The following is a 23,968-nucleotide window of genomic DNA, read 5'->3' on the forward strand; positions in this document are numbered from 1 at the left end:
GAGACAAATTTCTGACACAACTTGTATGAATAAAATTAAGTAGACTGCAATATGTACCCTCATTCAATAAAACTCTTTACAAATAGAAATCTTGCTGCTGTTAATAGTTTCACATCTGTTCATTTTTAAAACAAAGGGGTAAGAACAGATTACCTCTGGGGTCTCTCCAATTCTAAATTCTTACATTTTTTTAATTGTTACAATCATTTCTCTACAGTAATAATGAAGATGTCACTGCCCTCTTCTCATCCTGTTTTTTTATATCAGTGTTAAATTACAAGAATGAAATCATGAAAAACATCTGCTCAATAATCCCATGGCCCTGTAGGGTAAGGGTATAGAAACTCTAAGCTTTAACCATATCCAGGTCTTCATTAAATTTCAAATATAAATACTAAAAAGCAAACATAACATTTGTGCCTATAGTTGCAGAAAAAAAATCAATATAGCTTTAAAAGCCTTAATGAATTTTAATTCATAGTGGCATAAATTAATGGCATTAATAGCTTAATGGCATAAATGGGTTATTTGCTCAGGAACATGTGTATCTGGGTACTCTTCTGTCATACTCTTTTTATCTTATTCCTGCACTAGCTTTCTCCTTTACAGAGTTAAAAGGAGTTCACAAAGGTAAAGATCAACTTTAAAAATATGTATCTTACGGGGCACCTGGGTGGCTCAGTGAGTTAAGCCGCTGCCTTCGGCTCAGGTCATGATCCCAGGATCCTGGGATCGAGCCCCGCATCGGGCTCTCTGCTCAGCAGGGAGCCTGCTTCCTCCTCTCTCTCTGCCTGCCTCTCTGCCTGTTTGTGATCTCTCTCTGTCAAATAAATAAATAAAATCTTTAAAAAAAATATATATGTATCTTACAATCTTAAATGTAAACTTTCATTTTCTTGATCTTCAATAGTAACTACCACACTTAAAGAAAACTCTATACTTTTAATTAAAATCCTACAATAGCCATTTCTGCTTACAACATTATTTCACTGTCAGGTGACAGTTTTCCCAACAACAACAACAAAAAAAAGCACTGAGTAGATGGAAAAATCTATAATCAATTGTTGGTATGTTAGTTAGCTATAATCACTAGTCATTATTTTGGATAGCAAGTGAATTCAGGAAAAAAAAACAGCAAAGTCATATCTTAGAAGTTTTGAAATGTGTTTACAAATTCTTTGACACTCCTCCTTCTAGAGGTGGGATCTATGTCCCCTCCTACTGAATCTGGACCCACCTTGCCAAATGCCAACTAATAAAATGCAGTCTGTTAGTGACACAATGTAACTTCCAAGGCCAGCTCAGAAAAGGCTGTCCAGCTTCTGCTCTCCAGCAGCTCAAATCTGGGAGAAGCCAGTAAATATGTAACAACTTGAGACCTCCACTCTGGAGAAGCCACCTGCAGGCACTCTGGTCAAAAGCCAGCTGAGCTCCTTGCAGACTGTAATCAACAACCAGTCCTGTCGGTAAGCCACCTTAAATCTCCACTTCAGCTGAGACTTAGAGGACTGCAGTGGCAGCCAGCAACTAACTAGAACTTCATGAGGAAACCCTAATGAGAAATGCCCAGCTGTGGGTCCCAAATTCCTGAGTCATAAAATTGTAAGGGGAAAAAAAAAAGGGGTAATTTTAGGTCACAAAGTTTAGGACAAATGTGTTGTACTACAATAGTAATAAAAGAATCGTTTATCCACTTCACAGAAAGAACTCTAAACCAACTAGATAAGAGACCTAGTGTCCACTTCCAACTCTACCAAAAACTAGTAAATGAAATTCACTAGCTTGAGTGAACCTGTTATTTCCATGGAATTCAGCTTCTTCATGTATAAGTTAGGCAAAATGAACTTTAAGGTGTCTTTTCGCTCTAGCATTAGTAATTTTTATAACTTTCAAATTGCTTCCTCCTGATTCTAATTTTTGTTTTTGTTGTATTATATTATTCTTCTATTACTAACTCAAGATTTGAAAATGTGTTCAGAACCAAAAAGCAAGGGCACCTGGATGGTTCGGTCCATTAGGCATCTGCCTTTGGCTCAGGTCATGATCCCAGGGTCCTGGGATTGACCCCACAGTCAGGGTCCCTGCTCAGCAGAGAGCCTGCCTCTCCCTTGCCCTCTTTCCCTCTGCCCACCACCCCTGGCTTGTGCCAGTGCAAGTGCTATCTCAAATAAGCAAGTAAAATCTTTAAAAAAAAAAAAAAAAAGGCAAAGACCTTGTGGTACACACATCAATAAAACATTAATAAATATATGTTTGTATAAAAAATTATGATCATATCGAGTCCCGCATCAGGCTCCTTGCTCAGCAGGGAGCCTGCTTCTTCCTCTGCCTGCCGTTCCCTTACATGTGTGCTCTGACAAATAAATAAATAAATATCTTTTTTTTTTAAGAATTTTTAAATAATTTTTAAATAAAAATTCTTTTTTTAAAGGTTTTATTTATTTATTTGTCAGAGAGATAGAGAGAATACAGGCAGGCAGAGTGGCAGGCAAAGGCAGAGGGAGAAACAGGCTCCCTGTGGAGCAAGGAGCCTGATGTGGGATTCGATCCCAGGATGCTGGGATCATGACCTGAGCTGAAGGCAGCCGCTTAATCAACTAAGCCACCTAGGCATTCCAAATAAATAAAAATCTTTAAAAAAAAAAAAAAAAAACATGATCACAATCTTAAAATAGAAAATTTCCTCCCTTTATCACTAAAAACCCTTTAGGACTGGCCATAGGTAATGGTCTTATTTTTATAATTTTCCATACTTTTCATTTTAAATATGTGTGTGATTTTATAATCAGAAAGAAATCAATCTATTAAAATATAAGATGTGCATACTTTGTGACCTAGCAGTTCCACATCTTAGAGAACTATTCGCACACCTGCAAGAAAAGAAATGTAAGCACTGTATCTTGTCATAAAAAACTGCAAATTAAGGACATAATTGGATAAGCTGTAGTTTAATTCATATTTCAGAATACTACATAGCAAATGAAAAGAAAAGAGTACTGACAAAGATGAATATGCACAGTACATTATGGAGTAAATGAAAGGACACAAACCGGCATAATATTTTTTATTTTTTCAAACACACACACACACACACAATGCATTTCTATAAACACACAGTTATTAAATTCCATAGAAGAGGATCTGTCAAAGACATCCAAACTATTAACTGTAGTTACCCAAAGAGGAGCTGGTATTAGGAAGGGTAGAGAGGGGACTTTTATTTAATCTGAACTGTTTGGCAAAACAACTACAATCTGTTTGTGCATTACTTAGGTAATATTTCAATTAAATTTTTAAAAATGACCTTCACTGGGGCGCCTAGTGATTCAGTGGGTTAAAGTCTCTGCCTTTGGCTCAGGTCATGATCCAGGGTCCTGGGATGGAGAATGAGCCCCACATCAAGCTCTTTGCTCAGCAGGGAGCCTGCTTCCTCCTCTCTCTGCCTGCCTCTCTGCCTACTTGTGATCTCTGTCAAATAAATAAATAAAATCTTTTTTTTTTTAATCAACTTCATTGTTTTAAAACTTCTTTAGTAAATTATTTCCTCTGTAAAGATGAGTAGAGATGTGTATAATATGACCCACAATAGCTAAAAATTCTAATACTTGAATCACTCCTCACATAAAAGTACTAGGACAAAAACATTTATCTAGAGTCTAATCTGTGTCTTATCTGTGGTACTTTATGTTATCGAATTTAATCCTAACAGAATTCTCATCACTTTTCCAAGAGAAAATGGATATTCAGAAGTTAAATGACTGGCAAAAAACAAAGTGATATAATTATGAGACAAAATTCAAACTGAGGTCTGTCCAACTTTAAAGCTCAAGCTTCTCTTAAAGAAAAACTAAAGTAGGGGTACTTGGGTGGTTCAGTCAGTTAGGCATCTGCCTTCAGCTCAGGTGCCCTGGGAGCAAGCCCCATGCGAGCCATATGTTGAGCCCCCAGCTCAGTGAGTAGCCTATTTCTCCCTTTTCCTCCGCCCCCTCCCAATTCATGATCTCTGTCTCTCTCTCACTCTCTCTTGCTCTCTTTGTCTCTCTCAAATAAGTAAAATCTTAAAAAAATAAAATAGATATCTCTTCAATCCACTTCCAGCTAAACAACTCTACTTCAAATTCTCAAGTTTTCAAATGCCAAAATGACCCCATTTTTATCCCAACTAGAAAATATAATAAATATATAAACTATAAAAAGTACTTTTAAATAAATAAAAATTTTAATTATAAAATAGGATTTAAAAATCAGAGTCTAAACTACTTCTAAATATATAAGTTAAATATATATCACATGTTCTAACAATAATTCTCTGCTGCTCTCAAAAAATGATGTATTTTGAGGATAGATGAAATGAATATTTGAATTTGTCACCACCCAGTTTTTAAGATGATAGTCACACTGAGGCATAATCATAATTTAAGGAACAAATTATTATATAAAACATTATACACAAAAGTTGCTGAAACAAAGAATCCCAGAGGAATGAACAGACAGAAGAAAAGATATAAGGACAGATTAGAAGCAATGGTAATAAAGAAAGAAAAGCCATATTTCAAATCCTCTGATATCCACCCAGAAATTACTTCTCTCTCCAACAAACACAAAAGGATTTCCAGCTAGGAATGCTTGAGTGGTTCAGTCAGTTGAGTGTCCGACTCTTAGCTTTGGCTCAGGTCATGACCTCAAGGTCATGAGATCAAACCCACATCAGGCTCTGCACTCAGCATGAAGTCTGCTTGAGCTTGAGCTTCTCTCTCCCACTCCCTCTGTCCCCTCCCCCCAGCTCACGCTCTAAATAAATAAATAAATACCATTTTCTTTAAAAAAAAAGGATTTCCTTCTGGCACCCTACCATAAAATTCATGGCAACTTAAAAGGTAATTCAGAGTTCAGGCCAAGACAAAAATGACTGTTAGTTCTTTCCTAGACAGAGAAGAAAGTATCTATGTTGAATATCAGCTTTCTATATGCCGAGAAATCAGATTCAATTCATGAAAATAAAGTAGAATTCTTATTAGATCCATAATGCCATGTACGCTAAAACAGTATGAAGGTTCTAATGTATCATATAAACAAACATTAACTATAGACTTTTATTGTTCTAGATCATATCTAGATGTTTAGATTATCTTTAAAAATGTCCTGTAACATCACTAAACCATTTTATTATGAAATAATCTTCTACAGTTACTACTGATGATACATACAGGCCCCTTTCCTGTCGGCTGGCTTTAAACAAAAATGTGCTCATGTACCCACTTATATACAACTTCTAAGTCTTCATAGATCTCATCTTCTCGACAGGACATTCTGCTTCTCCACAAAATGCCCTTAAAGAAAGCAGAATAGAGGTGCCTAGATGGCTCAATCAGTAAAGCCACCCACTCTTAACTTTGGCTCAGGTTATGATCTCAGTGTCATGAGATCAAGTCCTACACTGGGCTCTGCACTGGGCATGGGGCCTGAGTAAGATTCTTTCGCCCTCTCCCTCTGTCCACATCCCCTCAGCTCACCTGCTCTCTCTCTCCTAAAAAAAAGAAATAATAAAGCAGAATAAGTCACTAAAAACACATGTCTAGCGGTCCCTGGGTGACTCAAGTCGGTTAAGCATTTGACTCTTGATTTCAGCTCAGGTCATGATGTCACAGTTGTGAGCTCAAGTTCTAAGTCAGGCTCAGTGGTTGGTGTGGAGTCTGCTTGAGACTCTCTCTCTCTCCCCCTTCTGCCCCTCCCCTGTTCTATCTCCCACTCCTTCTCTCTCAAAATACATTAAGTAAAATCTTCTTTTAAAAAAATGTCTAGGGGCACCCGGGTGGCTCAGTCGACTGGTTAAGTGTGCAGCTTTGATTTCGGCTCAACTCATGATCTCAGGGTCCTGGGATCAAAGCCCCATGTTAGTCTTCACCCTCAGTAGGGAGTCTGCTTGAGGATACTCTGCCCTTCCCCACACCCCCCATTCACACATGTGCACTCTAAAATAAATAAATAAATCTTAAAAAAATAAAGCAAAACTACATGCCTATTATCTAATCCCTTCTTATTTCTTCTTTCTTTGACATATGAAGAATTAGTATTCTTACCTCCATCACTCCCCTCCCCTAGCTTCGAAATGGAATACTATTTTAGTTCAAATGAATAATGTTTATATGTATTTTTTAAAGTCTATTTGATTTTTTTGGAAGTCTGTTTTAACTACCAGTAATTTTTTTCCCATTTGTCATTCTAGCAAAATTGTTTGTAACTCTTTGAAGTTAAAAAAAGCAAAAGTTGGGTGCCTGGGTGGCTCGGTGGGCTAAAGCCTCTGCCTTCGGCTCAGGTCATGATCCCAGGATCCTGGGATTGAGCCCCGCATCAGGCTCTGCTCAGCGGGGAGCCTACTTCCCTTCCTCTCTCTCTGCCTACTTGTGATCTCTGTCAAATAAAAAAAAAAAAGAAAAAGAAAAAGAAAGAAAAAGTTTTAGCTAACCATTTACAGTATTTTTAAATGATTTTTAAAAATTAATTTTTTTAAGATTTTATTTATTTATTTGACAGAGAGAGATCACAAGCAGGCAGAAAGGCAGGCAGAGAGAGAAGAGGAAGCAGGCTCCCTGCTGAGCAGAGAGCCCGATGCGGGGCTCGATCCCAGAACTCTGAGATCATGACCTGAGCTGAAGGCAGTGGCTCAACCCACTGAGCCACCCAGGTGCCCCTAAAAATTAAATTTTTTAAAAGATTTTATTTTATTTTACAGACATATATTTAGTGCTTACAATATGCCAGACACTAAGCTCTCAGTGCTTTCATATATGAACTCATTCAATCCTCACAAAAACCCCAGGCAAAAATATTTTTATTACTTCCATTTTGCAGAAGAGGAAATTTAGGCATGGAGAAGTTAAGACATTTGCCCCAAATCACACTACTAATTGGTACAGGAGCCAGTTTCAAACCCAGGCACTCTAATTCCAGGGTCAAACTTGTAAACAGCATATGAAACTTCCTCTCCAATTTGTTGAAAACTCTTTAAAACTGTGTGTCCAATAAGAGACTCCAGAAAATGTTGCATTTTGTGGGAGCCTTTTTAGAGGGGGAAAAATACTACTAGGAAGTTTAAATGATAAGGCATTAAATCAATTATGAGACACCAATAACAAAAATCATATTTTCCAAAAGAGGATATCTTGCTTACTTCATGTGATAGTATCAAATTAAAATGGTTTTTCAAAGAAAAAGTTACATTAAAATAGTATATTTAAATATAATACAATTTGGTTTTTTAAATTTTTAATCACTAAATTTGACCAAAAAAAGGAATCTACACTTCATAAGATGTAAAAAAAAAAAAAAAAAAAAATTTTTACACAGATGTAAAAAAAAAAATTCTCCCTTATAAATTGTATGCTAATAAAATATAAGAATGCTATAAAGGATTTATCAGAAGTATTTAATAAACACTATTATTTGGCTAATAAATACTATAAAAGTTAAAATTTCAAACTGACAGTCTATTTCCCAGTACACTGCTTTTTTAAATAAGGTATAACATATAATAACTTATGAAATTGGAAAAGCAGTTACCTTTTATATTCTTTTAATACATTGTTGCAGACTTAGCTAAATTTCTTAAAACAATTTCCTTATATATTTGACAGTTTGGGTCAATTTAGGGATATCTGCCTAAGGAAAGATCTCTATCTCTTTCTATCTCCCATTTCTAAACTGTGAAGAAAGAGATAAATTATAAAGAAGTAAAAATCTAATAACTATAATCTTGGCTAACTTATTCCACTCTAGGCTTCCGTGTCCACAAAATGAGGAATTTAAGCTAGATAATATCCACAATTCTGTATAGTTCTATAACTTTAAATTCTATTTTCAATTAGTTTTAAATCTCACCTCATCTGAAGAATCTAGTTGTCCCAATGTTCCTGTTGCACCTGCAAAACCTTTGGAGAAGAAAAAGTTTACTTCATAATTGTTACATATTGCATCACTTTAAAATTATTTTGACACATAAACAAAAAGCCAAGTTTTATTACCTTAAGACAACTCATTCTAATATATATCTTGGTAGAGGTTCAACATTTATCTTTAATAAATTCAGGTCTAACAGATTTACACTTCAAAGAAAATCTCTAGTTATTATCCACATTTAATCATCACAAATGGTTTTTCAGAAGGATCTCTTTCTTCTTAGTTTTAAACCATGGTTTATTAAAATATTGAGATACAAAAGTTTTGCGCTATTGTTTAATAGCAATGTTTTTCATGAGTTAGAAACAGAACCTTAATAAGCTAACCAAACTCCATTTAAGAAAAATGCCAATATATTCTTTCTTGCTTCTATATTTTTACTACTTTCCTTAAAGAGAATGACATATTATATAATTTCTTTAATAATTAGTCAAGTTTGAGGGTCTTTTTGTTTCAATACAGAAAAGTTATCACTGTTCCAATTAAACTGACAAACCTTGAACTGCCAGAGTGCTAGTGCCAGCTGACTGCTCCTGTATGCCATATACAAGCTTATCCTCAGGATATGTAAGTCCAGAGCTCTTCAAAGCTATAAGGTACTTTTCATGACTTTTCTTTGCACAAGCATTTTCTCCAAGACCTAATATTTAAAACAAGCTTAAAATCAGAAAAAATATTCTATTCAAAATATAAATAAACCAATCTCAGCAATTAATACAGAACATATATAAAATAGCTAAATATTATAATGGCAGGAGAACCCTAGAATGAATATAAAACAGCTTCACACAATATTGCAGAGCATGTTTATAATGAATAATAAAATCTACTATGAAACTGAATATCTAAAATATGCCAGATTACCTGCAAGTCACAGGAGGTGCAAAGATTAACAAGGGTATATTATTTCCTGCCTTCAAGAAACTTGAAAAATCATGGTAGAGAAAGGTAAATAGTATGGTAAGTGACAATTGTATAGCAGACTTCCACCATGTGGTTTGACAATCTGATCTCATAATACCGTGCAGCTAGATCCAAAGCAAAATACTTAGGAAACGCTTCCTGGATAAAATAATGTCTGAGTGGAATTTTCAAATATTATAACTGAGATTACTCCTAATTCCCACTTTATCAAACTGTCCATCATATTTAAAGAATTAAATATAATTTCTACAGAAATATCAGTAAAAACTTATTCTAAAAAAAAGTATTGAAAAGCTTAGGTTCTATAATTACATAATCCTAGAACTTTCACTTTAAAATGGCAGTTTATTAATTGTTGCCAATTTTTGTATTTTTTAAACATATTTATAGAGAATAGGGGCACCTGGGTGGCTCAGTGGGTTAAAACCTCTGCCTTCGGCTCAGGTCATGATCCCAGGATCCTAGGATGGAGCCCCACATCGGGCTCTCTGCTCAGCGGGGAGACTGCTTCCCTTCCTCTCTCTCTGCCTGCCTCTCTGCCTACTTGTGATCTCTGTCTGTCAAATAAATAAATAAAATCTTTTTTTAAAAATAGAGAATAGAATGATATAAAAGAAATTTTATTTCTTTTACTATTTCAAAATTTCTTTTGAAACTCTGAGAATTCTTAAAAAGTAAAAAATTACTCTGTCTGAAAGCCAAATTACCATGGCATTTGATACCTCCTAGGCAAATTACGTATCTTAAATTAAAATCTCAAGCTCTCCAATTATAAAAATATATAAGTGAACTTCTTTAATATCTGTTGAGCTTTTCTGTATTTCCTTCCTTTGCCAGCCTAATAACTGCAATAGAACAGTTTGTTTTTTAAATATGTCTTTCTGGGCTGGTTTAAAAAAAAAACAACACTCTAGTGCTCATTAAACAGTCAGGAATATATCCATCCTTCAAGTCTAATACCAAAAACAGTTATGCTTAGTTTAAAAAAAAATTACACATGGTTTATAAAGAATAAAGACCTTCTATGCATCCTATATAAGAAATTACTAAATGTCTCCTGAGTAATAAAAGCCACATATTTATCTCAATCATGATAGATGAAATTTATAATACTTTTTAAATGACAAAATATATTTCATTTACCCTCACAACAAGGCTGAGAAAAATGAATGTATAATAACCTTTTTTTTTTTTAGAGGAGGGGTAGGGGCAGAGGGAAGGAAAGAATCTTAACCAGGCTCCAAACCCAGCACAGAACCCAACACAGGGCTCAATCTCATGACCTTGAGATCATAACCTGAGCCAAAATCAAGAGTCAGATGCTTAACTGACTGAGCCACCCAGGCACCCCTGTAATTAACATTTTTAAAAGTAAAGAAATGGAGGGGCACCTTGCTGGCTCAGTCAGTTAAGCATCTCCCTTCGGCTCAGGTCATGATCCCACAGCCCTGGGATCAAGCCCTGTATGGGCTCCCTGATAGCAGGGAGCCTGCTTCTCCTTCTGCCCCTCCCCCTTCTCTTGCTCATGCTCTTTCTCGCTTTCTCGCTCTCTCTCTCTCTCTCACACACAAATAAATAAAATCTTTAAAAGGGGGGGGGGGTAAAGAAAGAGAGGCTTAAAAACATCGCTAGCCAGTGAATAAACAAGCAGTAATTATAAGTACGGAAGCCTATAAATTTTAAACTTCTGAACCAAAATTTAATGTGATTTCCATCACTAAAAGTCAGCCAAGGATTTCTGTTGTGTTGTTTACTTCAAGAAATAATTATAAAAGAATTGTAGAAATAAGACAATTACCATAAATAATTCCTAAGGTATACATTCTTACAATGATTAAGAACAACTTGCTGCTTTCTTCTACAACAGTTGAGTTCCTAAATAAGGTTTGAAGAAATAACGGACCACCAGCTATAACTTGATCTTTCTCCAGCTTTCACCAAAATTGAAATACAAGCTACCATCATCTTTATCCTAAGCTGCAGTTGAGTTTTTCTATTTCTGCCCCTTCCAATCTATTTTTGGCAAAATCACAAGTCATCTTTTTAAAACACATATCTGATCATGTCACTCTTAAAATATTTCCATGACTTCCCAATACACTCAGGATAAGATATAAAATATCACATGGTTCATGACTGCCCTGGATCTAGCCCTAATGTGGTAACCTTATTTGTGCCACTACCTCTTTACATTCATTTCATTTCAACACTACACCATTTTTTAGTCCCTTTTTTAAAAAGTAAGCTCATTCTCACCCATAAGTATTTCAACACAGACTCTAGTAAGTGTCTAGGTGTGACTGATATTCTTTATAGTTATTCCACTTGGGGCTCATTAGGCATCTTGTATCTATAAGTCAATGTTTTTCATCCAATTTGGGGAATTTTAGTCATGATTTTTTCAAATGTTTCTTTTCTGCCACATTCATACTCTCATGTCCTCCTGGGATTCCAATTATAGGCACTTTAGATCATCTGATTCTAACAGATCCCTAAGACTCTGTTGCATTTTCTCTCTGTTCTCGAGACTGAATAATCTATTTTTTTTTTTTTAAGATTTTCCTTATTTGAGAGAGAGAGAGAGCACAGCAGGGTAAGGGGCAGCAGGAGAAGCACACTCCCCTCTGAGCGGGGACCTCTCCCGACGCAGGGCTCAAACCCAGCCACCCAGGTGCCCCTAGACTGAATAATCTATTAATCTGTCTTCAAATTCATTAAGTCTTTCTTCTACCCTCTCCAATCTGCTGCTAAGCCCATTCAATACACTCAATGCTAACTTTCAGTTCTAGAATTTTATTTATTTTTTTATTTTATTTATTTATTTATATTTTTTATTGTTTTTATTTCTTTGCTAAGATTTTTTTTTAAGATTTTATTTATGTATTTGACACAGAGAGAGAGAGAGATCACAAGTAGGCAAAGCAGAAGGCAGAGAGAGAGAGGGAAACAGACTACCTGCTGAGCAGAGAGCCTGATTTGGGGCTTGATCAGAGGACCCTGAGATCATGACCTGAGCCGAAGGCAGAGGCTTAACCCACTGAGGCACACAGGCACCCCTCTTTGCTAAGATTCTTTATGTCTTCACTCATTAACATCATATTTACTTTTAATTATTTGAACAGATCCTCCTTTAATTTCTTGAACATATTTATAATAGCTGCTTTTTAAAATTTTTTTATGTTTTTAAGAGAGGGAGAGAGTAGGGGGTGGACAGAGGGAGAGGGAGAAAGAGAATCTTAAGCAGGCTCCATGCCCAACACGGAGCCCCATATGGAGATCAATGTTACAATGCTGAGATTGTGACCGGAGCCAAAAATCAAGAGTCGGACGTTTAACCAACTGAGCTACCCAGGTGCTCCTATAATAGTTGCCTTAATGTCTTTATCTGCTAAATCCAACATATGGTCCATTTCAATGTCAATTTCTATTCGCAGCCCTATTTCTTTGTTATAGGGCATAATTTCTTATTTTCCTGCATGTTTAGTAGCTTGTATTATATGCTGGACATTCTAATGACACATTATAGAAGATGCTGAATTCTATTATCTTCCCTTGAGGAGTACTAATTTTAATTCTAGAAGACCATTCAATCAATAGCCTGATCACCAAAAAACTCACAAAGGTTTAGTAAAGGTTTATAAAGGGTATGTCTGTAGGGGCTCCTGGGTGGCTCAGTTAGTTAGGCATCCCCTCCTGATTTCAGCTCAGGTCATGATCTCAGGGTGTGGAAGTAAGCCCCATGTCGGGCTCCACACTGGCATGGAGTCTGCTTGGGATTCTGTCTCTCTCTCTCTCTCCCTCTACCCTTCCCCCCTGCCTTATTCTCTATATCCCATGCTCTAAAAATTAAAAAGAAATTTTTTAAATTAAAAAAAAAAAATAATGGCAGGTCTGTAGAAAGCCTAAGGTTCTCAAAAGGCCCTCTAAATTGACAGGAATAATCTCTAAACTGTGTCTCAACTAGATGCCTGTGGTATTAACAAGTTCTCTCCAGTCTGGTTGGGCTGACACTCCAATGTCTTTGGAACTGCTTTACCACTTCTATCTCTATTCTGCTCTTAACCCTACAGCAGTCACTCTCTAATAAGCCTGAGGCAGTCTCATCTTGTACATGTGAACCTCAGAACCTCAGACCCCTGAAAGCACTGCCTCTTGGTATTATACCCCAAAGATGCCAGTTTCCAACTGTTTCAGATGTCCTAAACTGTGATCTCTATCTCCTTAGCTCAGGTGGGCCACCACACTGCTTCAATGCCAGCTCACTGCACTGCAGTCAGGAAGGTATCCCTAGACAGAGATTCATAGCAATCGTGGGGTTCATCTCATGCTTTTCTGTTCTCTCAAAGATTTAGTCTTGAGTCACCTTCTGTCCAATGCCTAATAACAGCTGCTTCACACTGTTCCAGTTTTATGTTGTTTATGATAGACAGGCTAGCCCAACAGTCAAAAGCAGATGTCCTCTACCTTGAATACAACCCCATCCCATTACCACCTAATTTCCCTCACCCTATAGCTAAATGACTTTCTCTCAACTATTAAGTTTTACTTTAAATATCACTTCCTCAGTGAAGCTTTCCCCATCAGTGAAATCAAGTCTCCCTTTTACAAACACTTGCCCTACCCTTTCATATCATTTGCTACATGTTTATAAATTACATAATTTTTTTGGTTTGGGAGTTGTATTAATGCCATCTCACTCACTAGACCTTAAGCTTTATAAGGGCAGGGACAGGATTACCTACTTTACTACTTTCATTCCATACCCCAAACTCTAGTACCTAGCCCCAAACCAAGTACATAGTAGGTGTTTAATAAGTACTTGCTGAAAAAAATAAATGTCAGATAAGATGATCTTTGAATAACATACGGTTCACAATTCACATGAAAATTTTACCACTCCAAAGAAAACACAAACTTCAATTTTTAAAATATGTTGTTCAGGAACCAGCAAAAATAATGCTATTTAAAGTATTTATTGTACTATAAAGCTGAGCTAACCTGAAGAGTTTTAAACTAAAGCATTTTATATAACAGTATATCATATACAAACATACTCAACAATTCCAAGTTTTGTAACTTAAATTCTACATTATTACAAAATCCTATGCCATACACATCCCAAAAATAGAGAATACCAAAAATAAAGACACAGAAGTAGTTTTTGTTACTGTTTGGGGAAGGGGAGGTGGAATAAGATTATGAATATGTCACACCAAAACTTAGAGGAGACCTGGATTCTAGTGCTAACTCCAAAGTAAGCTACTTGTGAGGCCTTGAACTGATCATTTAATTTTTCTGGGACTCAGTTTCTTCATCCATAAAATAAAAAGTACTTTTAATAACTTCCACCTTTAGCATTCTATGAAAAAAAAATCTATATTTTACACTTAAGTTTGAAAATACGCAATTTCTTATGATTACAGTGACATAAGTAAATTTTAACTTTCTTCTATGCTGATGTTTTACTTACCAGAAGTCAGATCTTTGTAGTTTTGTTGGTTTGTCAAAACCTGAGTAAGAACAGACCGCATGGCGCCTCCCATTTTAGTTAGATCTTCTAAAAAGGAAATTTGAGGTTCCAAAAGCTGAAGGACTTTGTTAAGGTCTTTTTCTGAGGGTACATCAGCTGCTGAAAAAACATATAATATAATTAACTTCCTTTAAAATATTTTGCTAAAAATAACCATACTTTATTCTTTTAAAATTATAGTAACTGGGTAACAGTATTTAAAATCAAAAAATTAATATAAGAACTCAGTTTAGAAGGTAGTTATCATTGGGGCACCTGGGTGGCTCCGTCACTTAAGCATCTGCCTTGGCCTCAGGTCATGATCTCAGGGTCCTCGGATCAAGCCCCACATCAGGCTCCCTGCTCAGCAGGGAGTCTGCTTCTCCCTCTACCCCTGCCTCTCCACCTCACCCTTCTCATGCTCTCTCACTCAATTACTCTCTCTCAAATACATAAAATTTAAAAAAAAAAAAGGAGGAGGAGGAGGTAGTTATTCACCCAGCACCAGCCTAAGGCAGACTCACTCAGGAATTCAATCCTCTGAGAAAAAGTAGATGGAAAAAAGAGATGACTTCGTAAGGTATTAAGTACTTAGTCTAGTTAAAAAGCATTCAATTTGAGTGTGTTATATTTTCCAGATATATAAATGTAAACATAACAAAAAGTTAAGATTACTTGCTAAAATAAGACAGAAACCAAATAATTTTGAGAGTTGTATAAGAATATTAGAACAAAATTATGTCAGCACTAAATTTAAACCTGTGTAGCAAATAATCCATCCTCTATCATAGTCTAAAAATACAGACTCATGCTAGCTGGAGGTCATAGCAACTAAAACTTAAAAAAAAAAAAAACTGTTTTCATAAACAGAAATGTTTTTACTAAAATAGCTTTTAAATACCAGAAAAGATATGCCTAGTAGAGCTGAAGAAAGAGAAAAGAAACTTATACAGCAATTGAAAAAGAATATTTAAGGGGGGGGGGAGAACTTTCAGAGAAACTGAGGTCCTGAAGAAATGAAAAATGAGATTTAGAGTTCAGACATAATTAGCTAAAAGGACACATATAAGGGAGCTAATGGAGGGCCTGTGTTCCCAGGAAAGAGGACATCAATTTCATTCAACATTTACTCAGCATCTACTACCTGATAGGCACTGGGAACCAAAACTAAATAAGACCTAGTTCCTACATCCAAGGAATTCACAACCCAGTTCAAAGATGATCTGTGAATGAAATTCTAGATAACTCTGAGTCCTGGGACTCAGACCAAAAAAACCTTATCTTTCTCAGTGGATAACTAACACTGTATATTACTCATCTCTATGTCCTCCCCAGTGACTTATGTAGTAACATGGCAAACATTTAATTAACAACTGTTCTTTGTTTGCAAGAGCTCTAGATGAACTCTGACACTCATCTGAGGATTGTAGGATGAAATGAGAAATGGAACACAAGGCATCTGTCAAACAACAAAATCTCTGAGCTTCTATTACCTCAGATTAAATGATTTCAAGTCCATTCTTTAATTTTAAAGTGATTTCTACACAAAGTAATATAGTAATTTTTCTTGCACAGAAAGAAGAAATGAATGTAGAGCATAAGTGGTAATACAGAAAGGAAAATTTCATGACCCTAAGTTCAAGACACTCAAGACAAAAAAGTGCTTCCATCGTTCCTTTGCATTTTCAGATAATGAAATAAAAGCTATGTACCCATGTCATCTATCTATTAATAACTATTAGAAGTCCCTAAAGAAAAAAATAAACATAATATACTTTTATATGAATTACTCTGATCAAAATAATTGTAAGTTTTAAGGTTCTCATAATAAATGATTTCCATTTATTACCTTTTTTAAAATAGGACACATAATAAAAAATGTAAATTTCCAAATACTCTGTTAACTAGTATATGAGAAATAGCACAAAAGCAAGTCCAATAACCCAGCTGGTCTCTAGTTTCTTCATTCCAAAGACAGAGTAGTTTGGGCCTGACTCAAAATAATATTTCTTCCTGTATTTTAAGACATATACTCTGAGACAGGTGAAAGTTGTTAACAAGGAATTGTGTATTTTGCTTAAAATGTACAAACAAGAAGTTTAAGTGTTTGCTTACAATGAGAGTAACATAGTACTTTTAAAAATGATGAAGATGCTCTATGTTTCTTCTACTTCAATGATGGGGGATGGATAAATATGTGTGTCATAATTTCAAACTGGATTTAAGATTATTTATAGTAAATAAATAATTTAAAACCTCTAAAAGTAATTCAAGATGCAGTCCTTTAAATGATAAAAATACAAGTATCATCAGAAAAGTAAAAGATCACAAAAAGTTAATAAATTTGGTTTATACCACAGTAACTGGTATCTGTAATTCACAATGTCAGACTGACAACAGATAATATCTAATTCCAAAATATTTAACTGAAGTATATTAATCAAGATTGGACTAATCTTACAAGGCAAGAATATCTATAATTTGCATGTTTCTTTTTTCTTTTCAGTAATACCATGATGTTTACTCCCATACATTCTACCTGTAACATGGACAGTGAGCAATTTGACTCTCTCCTAAGTTATTATACATGTAGAAGAATAAAAACATAGAGATATCTATAAAAAAAGAGAGAGAGAATGAGAGAGAGAGATGGTGAAATAGTAATTTATCTTCTAAAATTCTAAGTTAAATTCACACATTTCCAAGACTTCTTAATTCTGTTCTATCATAATATAATTATAAATAAAATCACTTTAACCCCATAAAATGATTATTTCCCCACCTACAAAAGGCCAAGTAAGTTTGACCCTAAGCATCTATGATCCCAGGAGCAGAAAGTCCCAAACTGTGTAACTACAGGTTATCTATGAGGTTATATAATTGATGTATACTAAAGTATGTTTTTATTTAGTCTCTATTTCATAGTCATCTCATGAAACAAGTTAAACAAAAAAATTATATCTGAAGAAATTCACCTTGTTATTAATGCTAAACTCTGTTAATTGGGAACTTAAAAAGAGTACTAACAAAAAGTAAACATACCTGGTTCATTATAGCCTTCTCTTAAGTACTGAATAAGACAAAAAATAAATCTTGGAAGAACAAATTCAGACATCATCAATAAGTCTTTGGGGACACAGGGAATATTTGAACTTGATTTAATTTGATGCCTTTTGCAAAACCTGTAATATGAAAAAGAAAAAAAATTAATAGTGATGTCTGATCTGCCAGAAACATGTTACCTCTATATACAATATATACATAAATGAATGCAGGCCAGTATCAAAGCTGATTTATTATTCCTCTATAATTCTTATGGTACCAAATTAAAACACTACAGTTTTTATCAGTCTTCAAATAAAATATGTGGTTGAGGAGGATTTCCTCCTAATAAAAGACCATACACTAGTTAGGTGCCAGCTAGAATACCAAAAAAAAAAAAAAAAAACCACTTCATTACAGGATTTAGTATTTTTTTAACTGCAATTTATCACTTTCACATATTACTTTATTACTTCCATCCTTTATAAACATCATTAAGTAGAAATTGATCAATTCCTAAAAAATTCACATTTTCTATTCCTTAATATTTCTAACTTACTGTATTAATGAGTATGTAAGTGACAGAAATACTTAAAGCTTATTTGAAAAGTTTATATAGTGTACCTAAGTATATATATATTCCTTCTAATCTTATTTAGACTTATTTTAAAGTATGATTGGTATACTTGAACAAAAATGAAGCAAGCTTTTCTGTATTCACAATCCAAATAATCATAAATAAGATATCTTGTGTCAATACAAAATAACCACCCTAAACATAAAATCCCCAGAAACTAGTAAGAATAGTGCAGAAACTGCCTTAGCGCAAAAAAACACAAAAGATTTGAAAAGAGAACTATATTCTCAAATGGAAAAATCAATTTAATTTTTTTTAAAGTCAGTTCCACCAAGCTTAATGCCATTACAGTTAAAGCACAATGAGACTAATCACAAACTAATTCTGAATTTCAATAGAAGAGCATTATGTGTGGGAAAAAAAATCAGTAAAACTCAGGAAAAAAATGATTACTGACAGTGACTTAGACCTTAAAATGTAGTACAAAGCTATTATAATTAAAAATCTGTGGGGGCGCCTGGGTGGCTCAGTGGGTTAAGCCTCTGCCTTCAGCTCGGGTCATGGTCTCAAGGTCCTGGAATCGAGCCTGCATCAGACTCTCTGCTCAGTGGGGAGCCTGCTTCCCCCCACACACCTGTGATCTCTGTCTGTCAAATAAATAAATAAATATTTTTTTTAGAAATCTGTGGTAATACAATATCATCAGTAGATCACAAAGGAGTCTAGAAAGAGACTATAAATTTGTGAATTTAATATCATAAATATGGCATAAGTTCTATGTGGTAGGAAGAAGACTTTCGTAAACTGCTTTAGGACAACTGGTTTTTATGCAGGAAGTAAATTTTATTCTGATCTTATACCATATACAAAATATACTCCATACACAGCAAAAGTGAAAAGAGTTACCGAGAAAAAATAAACTATTTCCCCTCCATTACCTCAAACTATAGAAAGCATAAGTAAGTAAAACCTAAAACCAAAAACCATAAATGTAAGATAAAAATTGACCACAAAGAGCGCCTGGGTGGCTCAGTGGGTTAAGGTCTCTGCCTTCAGCTCCAGATATGATCCCAGGGTCCTTGGATAGAGCCCCGCATCGGGCTCTCTGCTTGGCGGGGAGCCTGCTTCCCCCTCTCCCTGCCTGCCTCTCTGCCTACTTGTGATCTCTGTCTGTGAAATAAATAAATAAAATCTTTTAAAAAAAATTTGGCCACATAAATCAAGCTTCTATACAGAAGACAATTACAAATATTTACAAGAGGTAAAACAGATAAAAGATTATATCTCTGATAATGAACACTTAAAAATAAGTAAAAAAAAGAAAAAAAATTCAATAGAAAAATCAGCCATGAACAAGTCATAAAAAAAACTGCGGAGGGGCGCCCCGGTGGCTCAGTGGGTTAAGCCGCTGCCTTCGGCTCAGGTCCTGATCTCAGGGACCTGGGATTGAGTCCCGCATCGGGCTCTCTGCTCAGCAGGGAGCCTGCTTCCCTCTCTCTCTCTCTACCTGCCTCTCCATCTACTTGTGATTTCTCTCTGTCAAATAAATAAATAAAATCTTAAGAAAAAAAACAAACAAACTGCTGAATGGCCAATAAACATAAGAAAAGATGCTCAAGTTCCCTAATAACCAAAGCAATGAATTTTATTAAAACAAAAAATGAAGGATGCCTCAGGGACTCAGTCTTTTAAGCATCTGCCTTCAACCCAAGTCATGATCCCAGGGTGCTGGGATGGAGGCCAGCGTCCGGCTCCCTGCTCTGCAAGGAGCCTGCTTCTCCCTCTCCGTTAGCCACTCCCCCTGCCTATGCTCTCCGGCTCTTTCTCTGTCAAATAAATAAATAAAATCTTTTAAGAGAGAGAGAGAGAAAGAAAGAAAGAATCCCCTAAAGTGCCAGAGAGCCCATCAGAATTTTTTTAAAATAAAATAAAATAATGAGCAACTAGAAAATGACCACTTTTTTGATGGCTTTAGAGAAAGGCTTATGGGGAAATTTTCTACTTGAGATCATACAGTCACATCCTTATCAATCTTAGTATAACAAGAAGTTTAAAAGAAAAAAAATGCATCACTGTGATGTTTGGGAAGCACACAGCACCATTTAGGAAGTGTTCTTACCAAACATGCTGAATTTCACACCAAGTCTCAAGAGCTCACTTCCATTTATAAGAAGTATAGGACGTAAAGGAAAAAGTTAAACACACCACAAAAAACCAAACAGACAAATCATGAATGCAGACCATTACATAGGGCAACAGACTCAATTTCTGCAACCATCAGTGACAAGAGGAAAAAGGAGGCGGAAGGATTTAAAAACGCTTGACAGACCCAATAAATATAGTATGAACAGACTGTAACAAACCAACTTGAAAAAGGTTTTTTTTAAGACAACCAGGGAAATCTAATTATGAACTGGGTAATAGTTCATTAGATAATTTTATTAGGTGAAATAATGGCATTGTGGTTATGTAAGAATGTTCACGGGTGTTTTATGATATTAAAAAATTATTTTGTGTAGGTATAATGATAGCAGCATATGGTTATCATTGAAAAATGAAGCCTTACCTTTCAGATATGGCTATATAAATACATACAAATGAAATGCTTTAATGTATGGGACTTGCTTCAAAATAATCTGGTGGGGTACACTGATAGAGGCAGGAGTATACCAAGATGGATTATGAGTTGTTAACTGTTGAAACTGGGAGATGGATACAGGGGATACAGGTGCCCCCCCACAAAAAAAAACTTAAAGTGCTCAAAAGCAAATGAGTATAGACTTCCTCAAGAATCTAATGAAAGTTATATAACTCTTTCTTAAGAAAAATATATACTAACACAAAAAATAAAGCATTCAGAGTGTTCACACACTGCTTCAGTCCATCCATCCTTAAGGTAGAAATTCCAAATGGTAGATCAATAGATTACAGTGCAGAGATACAAATTTCATCAGTCCTCAAGGCAGACAGATGCAGTCTGAGCAGCCTCCTCCATTGCTTCTGTGCCCCTTCCAAATTTCAACACCTATTATATTATGAAACAGGCTAAGAAGTAATATATCTTAAGGTCCAAATCTTTACTTAAAGGTAAATATAGGGGTGCCTGGTTGGCTCAGTCATTAAGCATCTGCTTTCAGCTCACATCACAATCCCAGGGTCCTGGGATCCAGGGTCCCCACATCAGGCTCCCTACTCAGTAGGAAGCTTGCTTCTCCCTCTCCCATTCCCCGTTTGTGTTCCCTCTCTCGTTGTCTCTCTCTGTCAAATAAATAAAATATTTTAAAAATAATAAATAAAATAAAATAATAAACGTAAATATGGTGGGGTACTTACCTTGGTGGCTCAGTCAGCTAATCATCTAACTCCTGATTTTAGCTCAGGTCAGGATCTCAGGGTCATGAGATCAAGTCCTACATCAGGCTCTGCACTCAGTGCAGAATCTGCTTCTCTCCCTCACTCTCTGCCCCTCCCCTGTTTTGCTGTCTCTAATAAATAAATAAATCTTTTTTAAAAAATAAATAAAAATAAAGATAAATATGGCTGTATTCAGGAAGGCCAAGTGGTCTAAGGCACCTGGCTCAAGCACCTGCTTCATAAAAGTAAATGTGAATTAAAGAACTTCTTTCAGCTGTGACACACAAAATCTAAGCAAAATCAAGACAATGTTTCTACTTTAAAAGGTTTTAGAATTAAAAAATTTTTAAACCTGACTTGTGTGACTGATGATAATTTAATTAAACTATCTAGAAGCATAAATATGAAGGATAAAAAACAGATGAAAGGAATGCCAGAAGAACGGAAACACAGACACTAAAGGATGCAATGAAAATCCTGACAGTTGAAAAGCAGGAGAAGAGAAAGGATTAGATAAAGAAGGGCACAGAAAGCTCTCTTAGACACTTTCCATGTAGAAACGAAATGACTTCAAAAGTGCTACTGGGCAGAGAGTGAAGAACAATTTGAACAGAGTTTCAAGTGGCCTCAAAGAGTAAAACTGCAACCTGGAACTATGTCCAAGGAACAAGAGTAGTCTAAGCAACCTAGGGACTGGGATTACAGTAGTATATCAGATGGCTGTTGACTGAAAAAATTAACAGCCAAAAGATTTAAGAACCAAGCTTTGCAAGCTAGCGTTAAATAACACAGGACTATGCTATATGGGTATAATATATGATAAGATCAACACAATTGGTTTTTGTATTCCAGGTTGAACATAGTGTGGGAACTAAAGCATCTTACATATCACATAGCAAGTGTTCACTAAAAACTTGAGGAAACAAAGACTAAATCTAATAATAGAACACCAAAATGACTTCAATAGCTTTTAGGTAAAGAATAACCAGACTGCTTGTGAGCAAAAATGGAAAAGAACCAGACACCCATTTAATAACACCTGCTTTTCAACAACGTTTCGAATAACCACTACAGGCCTGGCACTGAGGCCCCAAGAACATAAGGCCTTGCTCTCATGGAGCTAACTTTCTATTAGAGGAGTGGGGTAAAAGGAGAGACAGAGAAACAAGAAAAGAAAAAAAGAAGAAGAAGAAGAAGCTCTACAAAAATAATCTGACAGCAAATTATTTTTGAAAGGAAGGTTTTCAAAGCAGGTTTGAAATGGAAGGCCTTTCTGGAAAGGTGATATTTAGGCAAAATGAATGAAGGAGCTAGGTTAAGCATGCAAAGCTCTGTAGGTATATTGTCCAGGGGTCTGACATTGCAACTGTATATAAACAGGTATTAAAGATCTCCCCCCAAGTGAACAAGGAGAGACTTTTTTAAACAACTAATAAGGCTCAAAAAAAAAAAAAAAAAAAAGGCAGGAAGTAATGTGTTCACAACAGCAGCTCATAGATCACAAATATTTTCTTCAAGAAACCCAATAGCTTTGTTTTGTTTTGTTTTCTTAAGGTTTTATTTATTTTACTTGACAGAGAGGGAACACAAGCATGGGGAGTGGGAGAGGGAGAAACAGCCTTCCCGCCAGGCAGGGAGCCCAATGCAGGCTTGATCCCAGGACCCTACGATCGTGGCCTGAGCTGAAGGCAGATGCTTAACAACTGAGCCACCCAGGCACCCTGGAATCCAATAGTTTTAAATGATTAAGAAGACGAAACATTCCTTAGTGAACAGGATGTTTGGGCAATAATAGAAAGGTTGAAAAGAACTACAGAAACAGTCAATAAAATGACATATCCAAATTTTAGCTTAACTTAGCTTTTAAAAATTAAAGTATAACTGACAGAAAATTGCCCAAAAAATAAGTGTGCAGCTCAATTAAGTATCACAAACAACACACATATGCAACCACCCACTAGATCAAGAAACAAAATATTCCCAGCATCCCAGAAACTCTCCTTGTAACTCCACTGATACTGAGTTTAAGACTAAAAGCAGAATTACGGGACTCTGGGAGGAGAGGGTTGGAAACAGGATGGGAAGGGAGCAGATGGGACCAGAAGGGAGAGAAGGGAGGAAAGAAAAAGAACTAAGGGGGCACCTGGGTGGCTCACTCAGTTAAGCCTCCGACTGTTGATTCTGGGTCAGGTCATGATCTCAGGGTCGTGAGATTGAACCCCATGATCAGCTCTGCACTGCACATGGAGCCTGACTGGGTTTCTCTCTTTCCCTATTCCTCTGCCTGCCCGCCCATCCGGCTATGGTGCACTCTCTTTCTCTCTTAAAAAAAAAAGTAAAAATAAATAAAAAATAAAAATGAACGGGTACCTGGGTGCCTCAGATGGTTAAGCATCTGCCTTTGGCTCAGGTCATCATCTCCAGGCCCTGGAATCAAGCCCCATGTCAGTCTCCCAGCTCAGCAGGAAGTCTGCTTCTCCTTCTCCCTCTGGCTCTCCCCCTACATGTGCTCTAACTTTCTCTCTCTCAAATGAATAAATAAAAAATTTTTTTAAGTTTTTAATAAATAAACGAAAATAAGATTCTCTATCTCTCCCTCTGCCTCT

General features: G+C 35.8%; 1 protein-coding gene across 1 annotated transcript in view; it reads right to left on the minus strand.

The window, feature by feature from the left end:
- The window catches only part of UBR3 (ubiquitin protein ligase E3 component n-recognin 3), a 241,053-nt gene that overhangs the window by 194,489 nt on the left and 22,596 nt on the right, over positions 1-23,968 (minus strand). The window contains 4 exon segments of the mRNA XM_082689242.1: positions 7,879-7,928; positions 8,453-8,596; positions 14,351-14,509; positions 17,432-17,571. Coding sequence (XP_082545368.1) covers positions 7,879-7,928; positions 8,453-8,596; positions 14,351-14,509; positions 17,432-17,571 — 493 coding nt within the window.

The sequence above is a fragment of the Mustela nivalis genome (assembly GCF_964662115.1).
Source record: "Mustela nivalis genome assembly, chromosome: 11".
NCBI classification, from domain to species: Eukaryota; Metazoa; Chordata; class Mammalia; order Carnivora; family Mustelidae; genus Mustela; species Mustela nivalis.